Source organism: Cornus florida, unplaced genomic scaffold, assembly GCF_030987335.1.
Source record: "Cornus florida cultivar Cherokee Brave unplaced genomic scaffold, ASM3098733v1 CherokeeBrave_3.0.0_Hap2_Chr01, whole genome shotgun sequence".
Lineage (NCBI taxonomy): Eukaryota > Viridiplantae > Streptophyta > Magnoliopsida > Cornales > Cornaceae > Cornus > Cornus florida.
In genome coordinates, this window is record NW_026775571.1 from 84329965 (window position 1) to 84351181 (window position 21217).

The following is a 21217-nucleotide window of genomic DNA, read 5'->3' on the forward strand; positions in this document are numbered from 1 at the left end:
GAGAATAGAGTTTGTTTCCTTTGTCTATCTCTATCTATATTTGCAATGGAAAAAGAATGGTGGTTAAAAATGGAAGTTGGGGATGGTAGTTGTAAAAAAATAAATAAAAAAATAAAAAAAATAAAAAAAAAAATGGTGGTTGTGTCAAAAAATAGCAATGCACTATTAGAGTAGAATTGCTAGAATATATCATTTTGACACTGTAACACCTCTCAAAATATAAATTTGGCATGCACAAATAGCATTTTGTATTGAAGATGGTCTTAAGAATAAAAGTTTTAAATGAATTAACTCTCTTTTAATTATAAAATAATTTATAGTAATAAAAACATAATCATTAGTAGAATATAGATATAGATATATATGATTTCACATTGTTTCTTGTTCAAAACAAACATGATGTCTAAGATTTGAAGGAAGAGATCAAAAACAAACAAACTCATAGAGAACCCAAGGCAATCTAAGAATAAAAGGGAGTTAAATGGACTAACTTATAAAAAATAGAGATGGATAATCCAATAATTGTAATTATTTAAAAGATAATGCTTAGCTACTCACCGGTGAGTAGTCACACCCTACTCATCCCTATGTATTTCAATAAATAAAAAAATAACACATCAACTTTAATAACAAAATCAGCAAAATACTGAAAAACAAAGAAGAAAGTCGGATCGACCCATTTTAATTGGGTAATCACCCTTTCTCTTTTTTCTCGAGTCAACATTTTTGGTGATTTCATACCCTCTAAAAATAATTATTTAAAAATAAACAAATAAAATATATTTCTATCAAATAGATAATTAAGTTACCTTTGTTCTTATATATGTGTGCTAAAAAGAGAGATGAAAAATATGGTACAACATTCCTCTAAACTGAGCAAAGACAACTAGATCTCATCATTCTTAATTACTTGATCCACACAGAGAGAAAAATGCCTCGTGGCTTTGCAAAGGAAGCACCTGCATATGGTGTTGCTATGGTGGTTAGCAACAGCAGCACCAGCAACAGAAGCATCTCAGACAATTTGATCCGATTGTGAAGAATATTGTGGGAACGTATGCATTCCGGAGAGGGGAGGGCGTGGGTTTGGGAATCTACGAAAGAGAGAGAAGAGAGAAATAGTGATTACACACGGGTCGATCCGACCTTTCTTTTTTCTTTTTTCTTTTTTTTTTTAGTATTTTACTGATTTTGTTATTAAAGCCGATGTGTTATTTTTATCACCGGTGAGTAAGTAAGCCTTGTGCTTATTCAAATAATAAAATTAATATAAAAAATAACAAAAATATTAAAAAAATATAATTGTATAAAATTCATCCAAAAAAAATAAAGTCCACGCTTTCAATAATAGTAAGGACAAAATTAAAATGGACAACTCAAAAGGTTTTCAATTCCCCTTTAACAAAAGAGAGATGGATATAAAAATTATATATACATAAAAATTAAAAAATTGTATATAAAAAAATTATTATTTTTAAATTAATAAATACATAGAGTTAAAACCGTACAAATTGTAACAAAAGTTATTTGTCTCGTGTTGAATTCGAATAAGAAAACAATGAGGTATGAATGAATAAGCATTGCACTGTTACCTAACAATTTGAACTCGAGTCCCAACAAAAGCGGGGTCATTTGTCCGACATTAATTCGGATAGACAACCTTCCCAAAGTGCCCACTCGGAACAGAGGGAGTATTTGAGAATTTAATCTATGGCCGGGTATCGTGTTGAAGGGGGACCATTCTCATTCTCATCTTTTTATCGTGCCGTGCCAATTAGGGTTAGGGTTTTTTTCTGTGTTGCATTTCTGTAAATCTTTGAGTATGGCTTATAGACAATCCAGTGGCCTGTTGACCGATAAACAGAGAGCCTTGTACCTTCAAACGTTTTACGAAAGAGTAAGTGTTTCTTCTCTAACGCCATCGTTATCTATTAAAATACTCTCTCACTTTATATATATGTGTGTGTGTGCGCGCGCGCGCGCGTATATGTATGTGTTTGGGGCTAATTAATTTGGTGCATTTTATAGGGATTTGATGTTCCTGACTTACCCCAAGCAAAGATTTTGGTCGAATTATGCCAGTTGCAGCAGTCCACGATGACCTCGAGATTTTAGAAATGGTCACTGGGCTACTCACATTCAGCAATTCAGCATTACAATGACAATCATGTATGTAATTTTATTTATTTATTATTTTGTTGAATGGTATATTAAATTCACATTACACTTATTTTCATATTGGAAATTTTGTTTGGTAGGGGACAAATTATGTCTTTGTGAAGGTTGTGAAGGCAAAAGCTGTGCCTGTTGCTGGTACATTACATTTGAGGCCAAGGATGATAAGGATGGTGATGATGGTCAGTCTAAAACTTTTCAAGCTGAGGTGTTCCGGCCAATCCGAGCAGATATAGTAGTCAATTCTTGTGATCTCAAATGTACTTAATCAGGTAAAATTAATTTAGATAGCAGTTTTGTAATTGTTCCATGATTATTATTATTATTTTTATTTTTTTATTTTGCAAGTGTAATTGTTCCATGATTTAATTACCAAAAAAAAAGGATTGTTGTACTTTAATTTACTGACCTGTAGAGTTTGATTTGGGGTTTTGAAAATAGGTTTCAACACATGTAATTGAATTGGGGATTTTGAAAATTTTCAAAACATGTAGTTAGTACTCATGATGATATATGATGGATCATCCTACTAATTAGTTAGAGATTTTGATTAGACTAACAAGCTTAGTGTGTGAGGTAAATTTTATGGCGGTCTTTTTCTATCTGCCTGGTAGTTTTGCTTTTAGTGTTTAGCAACATTCACAAATAATGTAGAATGAACTTTGTTATTATGGCAACTCATATATATGATTAAACTTTGTTATTATTTTTAAAATTATGATTAATAACCGAATAGATCGCGGATTTATTAAAAAGGGTTTGCGGTTTACCTAACCTATCTTACCATACAAATAATGTAGAATAAAAACATGTTTATGTGACTAGTGTCCCACCAATTTCATATGATTTTACAATGTTTTACCACTTGATTTATGTACCTAAGCTAGGAAGAAGCAAATGAACTTCTTCCAATCATGGTGGTTTTGGTTCCAATTGCATGAGTCTTAGACTCTTCTTCTACAAAGATTTTTCTCTCTTTTTTATTTATTTTTTTTTTTTTCCTTTTCTTTTCCCATTAGTTGAGACTTTTCTTCTTCCATGTGTTATCATTACACTTTCCTCTCGCACCTTTTTATCTGTTTTACTCGTATATAATTCCGATTTCAATATTAGAATATCATATATAATTTAGATCCTCACTGAGTTGTGAATGTGGTTTCTACTTGATCATGTTGCTCAGTTTTGCCTCTTGTGATCATTCTTTTTAGTTCAAGCAAAGATGATTGAATTAGTCAAGTTGCGCTTTGCAGACGTTGTTAGTTGAGATATCAAGTGATGGTTAGAAGACCTAGAGGGTACTCAATAGCAATCCTTGCTTAATTTCGTGACTAAGCAAGTTTTATAATTAATTTGACCCTTAAAACGCAAATCAATCACACACACTTTAATAGAACAAGAAAATAAATAAAATAAAAGAATGAACGCCATATCTTTTACATGAAAAATCTTAGCGAGGAAAAACCTCAAAATTGAACTACAAGGAAAAACAAACCTTTATATCAAAGAAAAGTTAAACCAACTTTGACTGAATTTTATGCTTAGACCATTTTTCCAAGACGTGATTAAAAACATAACTAATAAAAGGGATAATTACACTTGCCTCCATTGTAGATTGCCTAAATAACTGAATCTCCCTATAGTTTCAAATATAACACCGATGTCCCCTTTGGTTCAAATTTAAGTAACACTGACGTCCCTTGTCATAAAATTTGACACGCTTGTCTATTGATGTCATGTCCAAAATTTACTTAAAACCCGAAAAATGCCCTTAGAAAGCTTGAAAATACTATTTCGTCTATATGTTGTTGCACTAATAAAAGCACAATGATATAATAGTCATTTAACACATTCAGGTCAAAGTCAACACTGTAGGAGAGGTCAGCATTAATTTTAAAACCACATGAGAGGTCCATATTATTTAGGCAATCTACAAGGGAGGTAAGTGTTATTATCCATTAATAAAATCAGAAGGATAATACTTATCTCCTCACCGATGAGGAGGACTTCCTCCATATGAGTACAATAATAAAGTGATGGGTAATGGGACCTCCCTAGTGATGAGATTCGGCCACAAACTCACCCTCTAGATTCCATAGCAGGCAATTAACTGAAGGACAATACTTACCTACTCATGGGAGAGTAGGTGATTCTTTCTGACTGCTGATGTGATCCAATCATAAATGTACACATCGTCTTGAATTACGAAATTAGAATAATAATAAATAAGGAAAACTGAGAAGGTGGGTCAATGCAGAATGTGATTTACCATAAAGAAGTTATTTTTTCTTATTTATTACTTTCCTGATTTTGTAGTTAAAGACAATGTGTGCAATTGTGATTGGACACATCAGCGGATAGAAGGGAACCAGTGAGTAGGTAAGTATTGTCCTTCTCTTAATTAAGCCAGAGCTCGAACAAGTGAAGGCCAAGGGCCATATTTCCAAAAAGAGAACCCACCCATGTTAGATAAACCATTTCAGGCCCAAGCGTCTCATTAGAAATTTGACTGTTAACAACGGTTATCTCTTTTGTCTTGATGGTAAATCACATTCCGTATTCATCTACCTTCTTTGTTTTCCTTATTTATTATTTTTCTGATTTTGTAATGAAAGATGATGTGTGCATTTGTGATTAGACCACATCAACGGTCAGAAGGGGTTACTTACTCACCGGTGAGTAGGTAAGTAAAATTTTTTATTATTATTATTTTTTTCCTAATAAGTAAGAGTACATTACAAAGCGTTAAAGAGAGGAAAGCATCCCGGAAACTATACAGGGCAGAAGCCGAGGAAAATATCTTAAGGACCCAAGAAACCCAAAAAATCAACAATCTCAAGATTTAAAATTTCTCCTCATTACCCAACTAAAAAGAGAATTAATAATATGAAACTTCAAAGCCCCAATGGAAGATTCCTCCCCATCGAAAGATCTTCTATTTCGCTCCTTCCAAATGCTCCATCAAACACAAAAGGGAGGTGAGTAGGTAAGTATTGTCCTTAGAAAAACATATTTGGGCCTCCTTTTTTCTCTTTCTTTTGTGAGCTAAAGCCCGAATATTGTACAAACTACTCATTTATACTTATTGTTTTAACTTCCATATATATATTGTAGAGAAAGTTAATATAATTGAGGCATGAGAGAATACTTTTTGGGATAATATACAATTATACCTTTTTTATTTTTCATAAAAGGAAGTGGATTGTAAAAAGATTTTTTGGAATAATTGTGTAATGTGGAAGTACTTTTGAAGGACAATTCTGTCCCTTTTTTTTTGAAAAACAATTATGTGCAAATATACAAAAGTTAAGACAAATATCATTATTCCCTTTCTTATTGGAAAAGTTGGTGAATAATAAAATTATACAAGTGAATTAAAATACTATAATAATCCATCTAAGACATTTAAACATTAATATACCATTTTCTTCTTGTAAAGTGCAAGCCTATCATGAGTTTGAGTTCATATTGCAAATGATTTTGATAAAAATAAAAAATAAATAAAAAAATAAAAAGAATGGTGATTTTGTAACACATTAACTATATATATAACATTTTATGCATATATTGTTTTTACCATTTGACATCCCTAAGGAAGAGATTGTATCCTTCTCTCCGTTTGTTTGATTGGATGGAAGAGAAGAGAAGAAGCTGACAACTTACTTTATTCCTTAGGAGAGAAGGGAAGAGATTTTTAACTTGTTTTTACCATTATACTCATATTGTGGAGTTTATCTAATATTTATGAAGGATAGTATTGTAATTTTAAATTTTTTTAATAGCCCCACTTGATTCCCTCCTCTATTCCTATTTGGAGGGATGAAAGTTTGTAAAGGAGGAAGGATGACTCATCCATTCAATTATTTTTAATGTTAAATAGGGTACAAATTGGGTAAAGTGAATTTTCCTATTTAAATTTAGTTTCCTATGTTGTAGTATCACAAGGCTCAATAGACTTAATGAGCAATTGCTATATTACCAAAAACACCACCTAAAAACCAACTAGCCAAATGTCATTTGAGTAAAGTGCATATTTCCATTTAAATATAGTTTCCTATGTTGTATCATGAGGCCCAATAAACTTAATGAGCAATTGCTATAATACCAAAAACAACCCCTTAAAACCAACTAACCAAAGGACAATACTTAGGTCCTCACCAATGAGGATCTAGTCCATCTTGACTGCTTATATGGACCAATAACAAATGGACACGTCTTTCTTAATTATAAAATCACCGGTAAGTATGTAACCCACCATCTCTGATTTGGTAATTAAGGAGGATGTGTCCATTTGTTATTAGTCCATATCAGCTGGTGAGGACCCAAGTATTGTCTCTAACCAAATGTCATTTGGGTAAAGTGCATATTTCTACTTAAATTTAGTTTCCTAGCCAGCATAATTAGGCCCAAATGGCCAATAGCCTTAATGAACATTTGCTATATTACCAAAAACACCACCCAAAACCAACTAACCAAAAGTCATTCTATTTATACCCTCAAAACCCGCCATAGAAACAGTTCAACAAAGCTTTCTCTCTCTGACTTCATTTCTTCCAATAGGGTACGAATCAATGGGCCTCTCTTCATCATTTTTGTTCTTTCTATTGTTTTTATTGGAACTAGAAACAACATGTTCTTTTAAACAACAGAAACTGTACGAATTCCAAACAAAACTTCAGGAGAAAAAAGCCTCCACTATTTTGGCTTCAAATCCACAAGAGGTGAGACAGTTTTTGTTTTATGTGTTTAATGTATTTTGTTTTTGATTTATGTGTTCTTTTTGGTGTTTGTATACTCCCTCCGTCCCACAAAAAGCGTCTACCTTTCCATTTTTGACTGTCTCAATTCAAAATCCAATGTACTATTTTTTAATATTCCTAATTTACCCTCATTGCCTTGAAGTTATAAAAGCAATTATAGTTATGTGGACCCACCATAGAAGGGTATATTTGAAAATTCATTACCTACAACGATAATAAAAAACATTAAAAATTACACTCTTAAAAAGTCAGGTTCCTTTTTGTAGGACCGAGGGACTATATATATAAAAAATATATATATTAAATGGCTTTCTTTTCTTTTCAATGTGTATGTATGGTTTAGAGAACTGCTGGGAGAGTTTTCTATCCAATTGGGTATGGTGCAGACCCAACTGGGGAGCAAGATAGCACTTACCCAATATTGGATGCTGTGAATGATGCTATCAAAGTGCAACATGGGCTTGGATTCTTGCCTGGAATTGATTTTTGGGGGGGGTGGGGGGTTGTTTGGTGGGGGGTGGTGTTATTGATTTCCAAGGTGGGACTTACAGGATCAACGTGCCCATCAGGTTCCCTCGTGGTGCAGGCAATATTCTGGTGAGTTTCTCTCTCTCCCCTCTCTCTCTCTCATGGAGTTACATGGCGCACGTTAGCATGTTGATGTTTTGAAATATTTGCCTTGTTTTTCTATGATACTTTAGTTGCAGTTACACTACTTGAGGTGTTTGGTGGGATTTTGAAAATTTCGGAGATTCTTTTGTCTTAAGTCTATTTTATGCTGTGCACGTCCATATTCCAACGTGTAGCCCTTCCTTTCATGCATGGGAATGCACTAACCATGAGCTAATCACATTCTTCAATACCTTAAACTTTTCCAACTAGAAAACCAACTGTTTCTTTCTTCCTTCCAAAAGTTTAATAAAGAGGCAAATAAATTCGAACCGACACATTAAATATTTTTATAATTACATTATTTAATTCTTATATTTTTAATTCAAGGGGATAGTCTAGACTCTACACGATTGGAAGTGACCTCCCCTCCCAATGAATTCTCAAACTGGACAAAATATTGGATACCAGGCATATCATGTCATTGGTATGCTCATCCAGTGAAGATGCAGCATACTAGCTTATTGTCAGTATTTTATACAAGTCCGTGAGACCAATTTCATTGGATGCTGTATCTTTTATTGGGTCGGTACTACCAATGACATGGTATGCTTGGTGCAGCCAATATCTACTCATCAAGCAGAGTTCTCTTTGTATGCTAAGACATCAATATATTTTTTATTCAATTAAGTTTATATATCATGAGCCGCGCTCACCATGAGTCTACACTTTTTTGTTTTATTTTTATTTGGTTATAAATTTGTGGAAATCAAAATGTTGAAGTAATGTGATTAGCAACGTAGACACTTTTAGGTCTTATTAGGATTTTGTAGTTCAAAGTTCAAACCCTATTCTCAAATCCTACTCATAAATGCAGAAATTCCAACCTAAAGATCCTAATTCCAATAATTCTATATTGATCCCATGTGTGGGAGTGCCAAACCCTAGCTAGATCCTGCAAGTCTTCTTGTATGGAAGCAACATTAAAATGAAATTTTAAAAAATGACTGAGTTTGGGGCATTGACATTCTTCACATACTATCCACTATTAGAACCATATTTATTTCATACCTTCCAACATCCCAAATTAACAGACACCAAACTAGATAATAACTCTTTAATGCTTTTACTCTATGTTTGAATGATTAATATAATCATTTTAGTAAACATGAATAGCTCTAGCCACTCCAATTGTCGCACGAATATATTTTATTTGTGAATTAGGGGAATAATTTGCAAATGTAAGTTAAGACAACATGCTAGATAATGAACCTTTAATTTTTTTACTGTTATGTTTGAATGATTAATCTAATCATTTTAGTAAAAATACGAATAGCTCTAGCCGGTCCAATTGTCACACGAATATAATTTATTTTTAAATTCAGTGAATAATTTTAAATATATGTTGAAATATGGATTTGAAATGTGTCTTCAAATTTCTAGTAGGACATATTTAATTTCAAAAAAAAAAATTTTATTTTCATTTATAATTTCTATTCGAAATTTGGAGTCCTATAAATCAGAAAATTTCCACATAAATCCATTACTTAGAGTAGTCCCCGTTAGTCAAGGGTGCTATGTGGGGGTTAGGTACATAACTAGTTTTATAATAATCTGAAGAAAGTCGTTGTTTTAGGTTCAACCAGCATTTCATACCGCTCAAGCTTAGTGTGAAATTTAAATCTAACATTGCTCTATTTGTTTTGTGATTGCACTTTTCTTTCCCCTTTGTAAGAATTTAATATGATTTTGCTTAGCCACAATTATGTCTACCCATAATGGCATAATATTAACAAATACAGAAAGTTGCCAACTAACATTGAGAGTGGTTGGAAGTATAATAGATTCCATACTTTGCTGGAAAGATTATAAAAGGTGAAGAAAGACGTACGGTAAAGTCAATAATCATGACACCCAACTGCTTGCGGTACCCAACTTCATGTGAGGCAGTAAACATTTCAAAAACTTTTCTTTATACCTCCACCTTATGTACCTTGCATTTCATGATCTAAACTTTATCTATTGTATATTTTCAAATCCTAAGAAGAAGCCTACTTGCATCCCATAAGATGATTTAACATTGGATCTAATTGTTATTTTACTGTGTCACTACCATGATTTGAGTATTCACTATTCTCACTTGCACAAAAAAATTTGTACATCACAGGTTTTGTCACATAAGAAAATCTGTGTCCTATTAAAATAGGCTTTATAGATACTCAAATAAAGGGACAGTGCAACTGTTGGATGTTATTCGACAAGTATTCCATATGAATTTTTATCGAATGACACAAACAGTGTACTGTCAGACAGTGATATGTTTTAATAAAGCATATTTATCAAATGACACACGTTATGTATCATTATGGATGTTGGCATGGTTATGTGTTTTTCAAAAACTCATATGATCTATCCATTTTCAATGGAATCATTCTAACACTTGAAGTATTTACACTGGGTACACATGATGTTTACACATTAAGCTACAATTCTTAATGAAAAATATTGTCCTGCCATTTTTAGGTGCAAAGAGGCACATTGCAAGCATCAGGCACATTTCCTGCTGACAGACATTTGATTGAATTGTGGGTGGGCATCAGGTTCTCAGAAACTTGACAAAACAGCTTCTCCCCGTAATGCCACTTTCACTGGTAGGAAATCCCAAAATGTTGGAATCTACTATGAGGACATCACCTTCCGTAACATCCTATTCCATTCAAGCTATCGCGGAGGAGGTCTCTTTGTCATCAATTCAGCTAGAATCCGCATAAACAACTGCTTCTTCATCCACTTCACCACAGAAGGAATCCTAGGCCATGAGACCTACATATCAAGCTCCTTCCTCGGACAACATTCAACAGTCGGTGGTGACTCTGGTGAGAGAGGCTTTCCGGCACTGCCATTGATCTTGCCAGCAACGACAATGCAGTCACTGACGTTGCCATCTTCTCAGCAGCAACTGGGATTGTCCTAAGAGGTCAGGCCAATATGGTCACTGGGGTACATTGTTACAACAAGGCCACATATTTTGGTTGTGTGGGCGTTTTAGTAAAAGCAGCACAGACTAGAATAGACAATTGCTACTTGGATTACAATGCTATAGTGATTGAAGACCCTTCTCAAGTTCATTTCACTAATGGGTTTTTTCTAGGAGACGGTAATGTCGTGTTAAAAGTCCATTAAAGGCACAATTTCTGGATTGAATGTAGTGAATAACATGTTTTGTGGGGATCCAAAAAATATGATACCAATGGTCAAATTAGATGGGCAATTCACAAACATTGATCAAGTGGTGATTGATCACAACAATGTGAATGGCATGAGCTTGAAATCAACGGTGGGGAAGCTAACCGTGCCTGGAAGTGGGACACTGTGGGTGGCTGATTTTCATCAGTTTTGGTGTTCCCTAACCAGATAAATCATGTTCAGTATTCATTGTATACAACACAAGGGGTTGTGGGGCTTCCGGGGCATGCAGTGACCAATGTGACTAACAATGTGGTGGTTGTTGAGAGTGAGAAAGCCATTAATGGGGGTGGTTTCTATGGCTGCTTATCGGCATAACATGGTGGGAGAGGGAATATTTCTCATGTGAAAAACAGACTTCATTGCTTTTTGTCAATTTTGGTTTCATTTGATTTGTCAATTTTGTTTCTATTTAAAATGTTAATAAGAGAATATTTTCTGTTATTGGTGAAGCATGGTTCTTTTTTTCATCATGTTGTTTTGATTATTTTCTTCATATTGGTTGTATAATTTTAGTTATATTTATTCATCTACTTATTTATTTTATCGACTAATTCTACAAAGTTCATTGTTATTTTATTCAAATAATGTCAAAGACTAAAGAGTCCAGTTTTATAGATTTTTGAAAACAAGATTTTGTTTTATGAGAATAGGAAATTATGACAATATCTTAAAAATACTTTTTGAAAACTATGTTGAGGAGTGCTAAACACAGTCACACAACTTATTGCTTAAAAAATAAGTTGTAATTAATGTTTCTTTCCTATTTTTTTGGAATTATAAAACTTCAACTTTAAGACCAAATTATTCTTTTAAATTATTTCCTCTTTCTTTATACCTAATAACCTTCCTTCTTTCCTTTGTTACATATATTTAACTTTATTTTTGTTTTTATTTTTAACAATTGTCTTCTATTTTTTCTTTCTTTCCTAATTGGATATATATGGCTATACTTCATTCTTTACTTTCTTTCTTTTTTGTTCACTTGTTATATATATATATATTCCATCTTTATGGATTTTTTATTAGATTTTATGTAATTTAATTAAAATAACGACATGAGATTGAGTTTTAATTGGAGTAATATTATAAATTTTGAATTTTAGTATATATGAAATAAGAAAAGTATGTTTTCCAAATCTATTCACAGTATGGTTAACTACTATATATATATATATATGCATACATACTGCTTCGTTTGGCTGGAGGGATGGAAAAATGGATGGATGGGAGAGGGGGAGGGATGGATGAGTCATCCCTAAGGAAGGGAAAGTGTCTCATTTATTTTTTGTTTGGTTGAATGGAAAGGACGGGAGAAAGGATTGATGAAGTGTTAGTTTTTTTTTTGTTTGGTTGGAAGGAAGGAAATGATAGTTTTTATATATTTTTTACTAATATACCCTTACTATATAAAATTATGAAATTAATTAGTTTAAAATTATTTAATAATATTGAGTTCCACTAAGTTGTCTAAAATGAATGTTTTATACTTATGTACCAAACAATTTTTTTTTTTTTAATGAATCTGTATATATATATATATATATATATATATATATATTACCTACCAAACAATTAATTAATTTAAATTTATTTAATAATCACTATAGTTGTTTTAACGCAATAGAGTTTTAATAAATTTTTAGGATGGATAAAAATGAAAATTATAACAAATTTTGGTACTTATCCTCTTTTCTCTCCACTTTTCTCCCCAAATTTGGGCGGATAGGAAAATGTATAGCAAGGAGGGTTCATCCCTCCTTGCTTCCTCCCTCTCCTCCCTTCCCTCCAATCAAATATGAAAACATTCATCCATCTCTCCTCCCATCCATCCCTCCAACCAAACATAGCATACAAGTAAGATGGAAAAGAAAGAAGAAATATAAAAGAATAATTGGCCTTAAAAGTTGAAGTTTTATAGTTTCAAAAAAAAAAAAAAAAAAGAGCATTAATTACAACTTCTATAATTGAGTTTTTCAACCACCATGCGATTGTGAATGCACAGCTTGCGCGACTGTGTTTAGCACTCATAAAAAATGTTCGTTTCATAAAATTGTCTTTTATAATTAGGTAAAAAAATAGTAATTTTTTTTATTTTTAAAACTCTTGAGAACTGTTTTTTTTACTAAAACTAACTCCAACACTAGCGCTATGGAACATCAGTCAAATTTTCATTTTAGACAGAGAAGATGAGGCACACGCAGTCGGCCAGTTTGGTTACTGTTTGTTTCATCATGTCTAAAACTTCATTGTTTGAAAATCATTTTCGACCCAAATTTCCATCTCAAAACTCGTCATTTGATGATGGTCTGCTTTTGTTTCTTTCTCTACTTTTCTAAAATATGGCACCTAATAATGGCGGGTACTTTTCTTGGTGCACAAAGCAAGAAACTTTGACCTGGTTAGTTGATCTTATTCAGTGGAGGTGTTCTATCTGGTTGCAGTTAGAAATTGAGTTTGAAGTTTGAACAAAGTTTGTCAACTTAGGCTTGCAGTCTTGCCACTTCCGTCGTGTAGGTCCATATTAATTGTCTTGGTCAGCTTCTCAAGACCTGTGTGTGTGTGTGTGTGTGTGTGTGTGTGTGTGTGTGTGTGTGTGTGAGAGAGAGAGAGAGAGAGAGCCTCATTATAAGTACATAATTCAAACAACACTTCTTTTGACAAAAAAATGACTTGGACAAAAGCAAATATATTGGTATACTCTCAGCCTCAAATGAACCTCCCTGGGTTAAAGGCCAAGGAAAGCCCTAAAAGTAAAGACATATTATATATATGATGATGGGAGATGAAAATATAATATAGAAAATGGGAAGGAAAAAAATTCAAAACCTAATTTTATGAAAATATATAATATTATATTATTAGTTAACAACAATAAGGATTGAACCTTGAAGTCCCCTACTTCAATGTAGTTCCATCACTTTTACCACTGAGCTACAACAATTTTATCTAAATAAACACATGAAATTATTGTTAAACTTTCCATATACCATATAGAAGATTATTGAATTTTACATATACAAAACACAATTATGTCTTATGTAATAGTAAATTAAAAAAGTTAAATCCCTGAGTTAATTTTACATATACAAAACACAACTAAACACTTCCATTCCGTGTGCTATCCTTCGTTTAAGCCAGAGTTTGCAAGGCTCAAACATAAGCTGGTGGGTAATATCAGGACGACAGACCACGCCAAACATTTATTATTAAAGACACCGCAACCCACCTGGAAGTCGAAAATAAATGGCACCCCTACTCCTTTGCATCATCTTGCATCGGCAAGTTTTGCATACTAGGTGGTCCAGAGGTTTTCAGGAATCCACCAGAATTGTTCCCAGGCTTTGCAAGTTCCACGAAAATCACTCTACCATCGAAATGCTAACACAAGAAAAGGGACGTGAGTTCCAAGTCAAATAATGTCAATGAGATAAAAAGGCAAGAATAGACCAAATGGCAAAGTAATGAAGAACTAAGACCTTGTGATCCATGCTTTCTAGAGCTAGCATGGCGTTGTCTTGGCTAGCGTACTGAATGAATGCATACCCTTTCGATCTCTTTGTTGCTTCATCCTTAACAAGCTTAACTGCCAGTGAGAGTAGATCACAGTTAACAGATATGAGAGACGTGGACTGGAACAAATGTGGAGATGACAAATATATAATTCATTGTCAATACCCGATGAGGAAATCTGTTAACATACCTTCAGCTATCTGCCCAAAATTTGAAAATTCCTTCAGCAAACGGCTTTCACTGGTAGAATATGATAAATCTGCAGTTCATTATGCAGAATTAGGACTTGTGTCTCATACAAACAGCATATGGTCTTATAAATCATTTAAGACCATACCACATTTTTTAAAGCATTTAAAAATTTGTCTTTCAGACAGCATTTGGAAAGACTATACCACATTTGTTAAAGCATTTAAAAGTGAAAGCATTTTGCGATTTTAACAAATTATTATAATTCTAGGCTCCGTTACGATGGATGAATTTGAAAAGGATGGATTCGATTTTAATTATTTAAGGACTGTAGCCTATTTTAAACTGATAGCTTAAAAATATAATCAAGATAGATTCGACTAAGATGCATGCACAAATTTCAGATTTTTGTGTGAATTTGATATAACAGGTTAAAGGGAATCAATTAGCATCCTTGCCAAGAAAGTTTTAACTGCAGATGGATTATAATAAAATCTCTCTCACATACATTTATAGCAACTCAACTCTATCTTCCTCCTCGGGTTTCTCAATCCAACTCCAATAGCCAATCCTCCTACATACTAGTGATATGAACCCCAAATCCCTTCATTTTAAACTCATCAAGTGGAGATTTATTTATGTTGCTAATTTGGCTTGTGTCTTTACATCACACTAAGATAGCATAGGGATAATGACTAAATAATGTATATATCCAATAGAAAGTGACTATTCCCTATAAGCAAGGCAAACGATGAATAGTTATTGGGCGGCCAACATAATAGGCTGGTCCAGTTCCTAAATGAGGTCCAAACACCTAATAATATAATGAATCAAGCTATCCAAATACCAGTAGTACAATATACCCAACACAGTCAACTTCTCATCTTAAGAAGCATGGACACGGACACGGACACGGCGTGGATTCAATTAATATAAATATAAATTTTCATTTATACATCTATTGAGTATGAAATATAATTATAGAACTTTAATTAATTATAATTTAATTTTTATACTGAACTTTCATAATTTAGAAGCTTAAGCTATTCGAAAATCAAAAAAAAAATATATATATATATATATATATATATATATTATACGATATTACTCTCCTATCTTTTCATTATATCTATGTTTTTGTTTATTACATACTGTGACATATGTTTAATGTCACTTTTTTAAAGAAAAGGTGGTTGGACACTTTGATGTATGTTCATAATGTCGTTTTATGTACTGTCATGTGTTTGTTTTATACAAGACGAAGAGTGTGGGATGTGTTGGTTGAGTGTCCAGAATGTATTGACCAAGTGTCCGAGATGTGTCGGACAAGTGTCCGAACTAATAAAAATTGCTTTTAAACTATGGACATAGCCATGGATTGTCATACATGGGTCCAGGAGTGTCCATGAAGTGTCAGTGTCCTACATGGACATAACGCTTTCGTAGCATTGTTCGTGCTTCTTAGTTCTCATCTTTTAATGCTGACATTGGATTACACGGTGGTCAGAAATTACCCAACAAACATAGCAGCAATTAGGGCAGACAAACTCAACAAAGATTACCCTAAAACCGGAATATAAAATACGGGGTGAGCTTAGTGATTTCTATACTTTGTATTACCATTCTCATCAATCATCAAATCATCATCATCGCAACACAAAAAAGTATATTGGTATTGACTCTAACAACAATTCTTCGTAGAAATATATGTGGAACGTGGAGGATTAACTTAGAAACAATGTGCTGACCAACAATGGATATTCAAAATTTATCAGAAATTCAATAATTTGAGAAACAATGACATCAAATGTTGTTATACAAAAGTTTGCAAAAGCCCAATGAAAAGTTAATACTTGATAACCTATATGATTAGCTATCATGAACTTAAATGAAATGGCTTTTGTAAATTAAAACACAAAAGTCAAAGTCTCAAGCCTCCAGTGCACCCAAAGTCCAGTTTTATGTTCCTCATTTACGGTACCTGACAGAGAGAACCATTCTTTTCTTTACTTGGGCCGCCCGCACCTAATTTTGACCCACCTAACACTTGTTCAATGGGTAACTTCTATATCCCGCAAGATTTAATGCCTCTCTACTCGTCTCATGAACTTTTTCCACTTACTCAATTTCTTTCCCAAATTTTTCTCAATTATGGTTCAATTACCCTTTGGATAGGGAAGGTTTTGTGCTCTTGCATGAAAATTGGGTTTTTTCTAGGTTTGAATATGTTATCGGTCTTCCATGTTTATTAAAGGAAAATGTGATTATGTGACATTGAATTTGTTGGAATATAAAAGTTTGTTCACTTTTATCCTGTATATTTTTCATCAATCTTCTCTTTGTTCATAAAATTGTGTGGAAAAATTTGGCTTTGTGGAGGTTTTCTTTTCTACTTCATTTCAATTAAATTTTCATAAGAAGAGAAAAAAGATGTTGCTAGGTGAGTAGCTTATTATGATTTTAAGGTTGTATCTGCAATGGTATATCGAAAACTCATTCTTACCCATTGTAATTATATAATTTTTCCTCGTCAACCATTTTTAATATGCAATTTAGGGTGTCAACTAAGTTTTCATAGAAAAAGAAAAAAGGTGTTGCAAGCTGAGTAGCTTATTATCAATTTAAGGTAGTACATGAAATGTACATCGAAAACGCATTCTTACTGATATATAATTTTTCCTCTTCAACCCATTTTCAATATGCAATTTAGGGTTGACATCCTCAACCTTATCACAGCAATATGAGGTTGACATCATGAATACTGTTCTGCATTACAGCTCTTTTAAAGCCACATTTTCAATTAATCAGAGCTCCTCAAGAAAATCAAATGTATATATTTGTGTGTATGTGGTTTTTATATTCTTTCTCTTTCCTATATTCTTTCTCACCTAAAGAGAAGATGGGGGTAAGATTATCAGTTATAAGGTGGAAAGAAACCCCAGCTGGTAGAGAAGTCAGACTTATATAATAACGAAGTCCCAATTTTTATTTTATTTTCATAATTATCAAGTCCCAAATTTCCCAAATCCCAAATTTCACTTAAAATCTAATCACCTCAACAATCAAGATTTATATCACTGATTCAAGGGAAATCCACATGGAAAATCAATCAGATAAAGTAATACCATAACCATGAGAGACTGCAAATATATATATATATATATATATATATATATATATATATATATATATGTGCATGTATTATTGCGAGGGTGAGGAATACTTACTTCTTACCATGATCTTGCTTGCGAGAGGGAAATCGATGAGAGAGGCATGGGCGTGGAGCTTTAAAGATTTGGGTCTGTTAAGATTTATAAGTGAAATTTTGAGCAGTGGAGTTGCGACGGGACTGAAAGAAACACTCCTTATCATCTTCAAATGTGTGTTTATATATATATGTGTCTATGTGTATAGTTTATGGTATAAAGTATCTGCAAATGAGGTTCTGAACGAAGGTGTGAATCTGTCTCCAAACAGTCCCTAAAGTAAGCTAAGATTTAATTGTTTTTTACAATTATTTATTCTCATTTCATTTTATTTTATTTTATGAGTTTAGTGTAAAAACAACTCTTTCTTTCAGACTCAATTTAAATATTTAAAATGCCCTTAAAACAAATTAAAAATTAAAAATAGTTGATGTAAGTATTTTAATCCTTTTTATTTTGATCAATTTTTTTATAAAATAATAAAATACTCTTTTTATCTTAAAATGATGAAAAACAAAGAGGGTATTTTAGAATTTTTATCAAAAAAATTGATGTATTTTAGAATTTTAATTAAAAAAAAATTTGATCAAAATTAACCGGGTATTAGGGAAAATTTGTATACTTTTTAAAAATATTGAGCGGGCTACATGCTCGGACAGAACAAACGTGCACTCACTCACTCACTCACTCACTCGTGTCCATATAAAAATTTGAACCCATCACCTTTCACCGCCCTTGTGAAATAATTTAAGTAATTATTGAGCTTTGGAATTGTTAAACCTGATGAAATTATTCATTCACCATTTTGTCAATAAAAAGTAAATAGAGGATAAAGTATATAGAGGATGGTTATTTTTTTCTTTGCCAATTGAAAAGTCATGTTGGGGTGTTTTTTGCTTGGTGTCTTCACCTTAGTAATAATTGTGTAAGTTAAATTTTGAGGGAGCTTTCAATGCACAGACAAAGGAAGTTGCATCTGTCATTCACTTAGCTTCTGCTATAATAATAGAGGGAGGATTGCTATTCATAGTCGCATGGGAGTGTCTATTCGCAGTTGCATCTCTAATTGATTAAAAAATTAATTATAAAAAAAGATTATAAAAAATTAATAAATAACTTTTTTTATGTAAATAAAGAAAGAAGAAAGATTATAAATACACACGTAAAAAAAAAAAATATATATATATATATATAGTTAATTTAATCTTAAAAGTTAAAAATTTATAGCTTTCAATAAAGACGAATGAGGAACCAATCAGAGGTGCTGTAAAACTCAAGCTTAAGCATTTAACTGAGGTAGAGTTAGTAATTTTTTTCTTTTTTTTCTTTTTTTTTAAGGCAAAGCAATTGCACACACTTATGAACATCCCACCTCGGGAGGAGGGCTTATTCTAGCCGGACCATTACTTATTTGATTTTTTGAGTGGATTAAAAGGTCCGCAAATGACAGTATGCAATGAAGAATTTTTTTTTTTTTTTTTTCTTTTTCTTTTTCTTTCATTGAGGAGTTGAGTATTAGTGAGTGTAACTTTGCTTAATATTAGAAATTTATCAATGAAAGTTTTGTTGCCTTTTACAAAGGACAAAAAAATAAATAAATTATAAATAATAAATAAATAATAATTTGCGGATACATCTAAAATTAGCCACTTTGTAGGTATAATGTCAAAGTAATACTATTTTTTAGTTTTCTCCTCAAACAGTGTAGACGGACCGACACTCTGATCCTTTCACTTAAAATGCATACTCTTCCATTGAATTTAATAAACCTCCAATTCTGCAAAGATCAGCGATGGGATCACTGAACTAACCAACTGACTTGGAGGAATGAGTCTTTGATGCAATAAACAATCATTTTCCTTATGCCAAATAGGGAAATATCACCATTGACGACGCCAAGTAATTCACGCAGTTTGAGGTCTATCACAACTATTATGGTGTGAGTTTTATGACTTTGTGAGACACCAGACTAATTGAATGTTGGTAATTATAATAGTGCTCTATATTGTGTAACTCATAAATCGAGAATAAAGTAATAAATGGAGAGGGAAACCAAATGATTCCAATTATTTAATCAGGAGGAAGAAGAGGGGTTCAGACTATTCTTTTATTTCTCTTCTCCCTTTTACCTAGATGCATAAAATATTTTGGGAGGATAATCTTAGGCTAACAATAGTTATCTCCAGATCCATAAGGAAAAGTCTTCTTGGAACCAATAGTGTGACATAATAATAGATCAGTGCTCTTTAAGTTTTAAATATATAATTGAAAAGTAAATGAAAGAAACATTAACTTTCTCTTGCTATATTTAAAATTTAAAAAATTAAGAAATTAGCTAGTCTAATCATATATCTTCCTTCTAAAGAAAATAGTTGAAGCTTCAAAGGAAAGATGTGGCTAAAGCACACTACAATGCTTACACAATTTTTGTTTTTATTTTTATTTTTCAATCAATTAAAGTTCAAATGAAAATTTGAATTTGATGATGAAAAAGAATTCGAGATTAGCCGGTCAAAAGGTGACAAAGATTCAAATCAACGAGGTGGACTGTAGACTTTGAGCACGACATGTCTTTGCAAATGGGTATCAAAAAGAGCCACACTTTCACACACAACCTTTTCTCCACTCAAGTCAATTCATTTGACCAAGAAACCACCTTGGATTGAGCAGCACTCTATTATGACTGCAGAGACCTCACTCCACTCCTCCTTGATCATCTAACACACTCAAAACTTACACAAATAATTCTGATATTACAAATCTTTCACTCAAGCCTAAGAATTCATGCCTCAACCCATCAAATGTAGCACCAGTGCGAAGCTAAGGATGTTAGGGCTCCTACAGATCACATTGCCATAAGTGGATCCCCTCTTGTTTGGAGGGTCGACCTAGTTTTGGTGCACAGATACGGAGCTCAATGCGAGTCTCGCGTGTGAAAGTGGATCCCCTCTTGTTTGGAGGCTCTGTGCACCAAACGACCTACTTTTGGTGTACGGACACAGAGCCCAATGCGAATCTCATGCATGGAAGTGGATCCCCTCTTGTTTGGAGGGTCCCATACACCAAATGACCTAGTTTTGGTGTATAGACACAGAGCCCGGCCAATGTGAGTCTCATGCTTCCCGTGCACCAAATGACCTAGTTTTGGTGTATAGTGTTAGATTTGTGGCTCAAAATTTGTATGCAGAAAATTAGTTTCCTTTTTTCGTTTTGGAAGGTTAAAATTTGTGGAGAAAATTGTATCCCATTATGTTTCTATTTTAGAGTCGTGATCATTATTGTAACTCCTTGTAGGCAAGTTGGGGAATACTTGTCCAACAAAGAATTGGATTTGAAGACTTTATAAATAAAGATGGGTGTGAGGGTTTAGAGAGAATAGAGAAAATATGTAAAAGGGTTAAGGGTGAGTGTTGTGAGGAAATGAGTGAGTATATGTAATTTTCGAGTGTATACATGCAGTCACAAAAAAGATGATGAGTGAGTGAGTGGGGTTTTGAAATGTGGTTGTATATTCTCTTTCTT

At 32.9% G+C, this 21217-nt stretch overlaps 1 protein-coding gene and 1 pseudogene across 1 annotated transcript; one reads left to right on the top strand and one right to left on the bottom strand.

The window, feature by feature from the left end:
* Positions 1 to 1641: 1641 nt before the first annotated feature.
* Positions 1642 to 11239, top strand: LOC132303711 (polygalacturonase QRT3-like; annotated as a pseudogene).
* A 2515-nt stretch (positions 11240 to 13754) lies between these two features.
* LOC132303721 (small RNA-binding protein 11, chloroplastic) lies at positions 13755 to 17953 on the bottom strand. Its single transcript, XM_059801110.1, has 4 exons — positions 17717 to 17953; positions 14491 to 14559; positions 14267 to 14373; positions 13755 to 14168 (listed from the first exon to the last, which is right to left on the bottom strand). Exons 1-4 carry the CDS (start codon positions 17859 to 17861, stop codon positions 14043 to 14045), a joined length of 447 nt encoding a protein of 148 aa, XP_059657093.1. The 5' UTR covers positions 17862 to 17953; the 3' UTR covers positions 13755 to 14042.
* Between the last annotated feature and the right edge of the window lie 3264 nt (positions 17954 to 21217).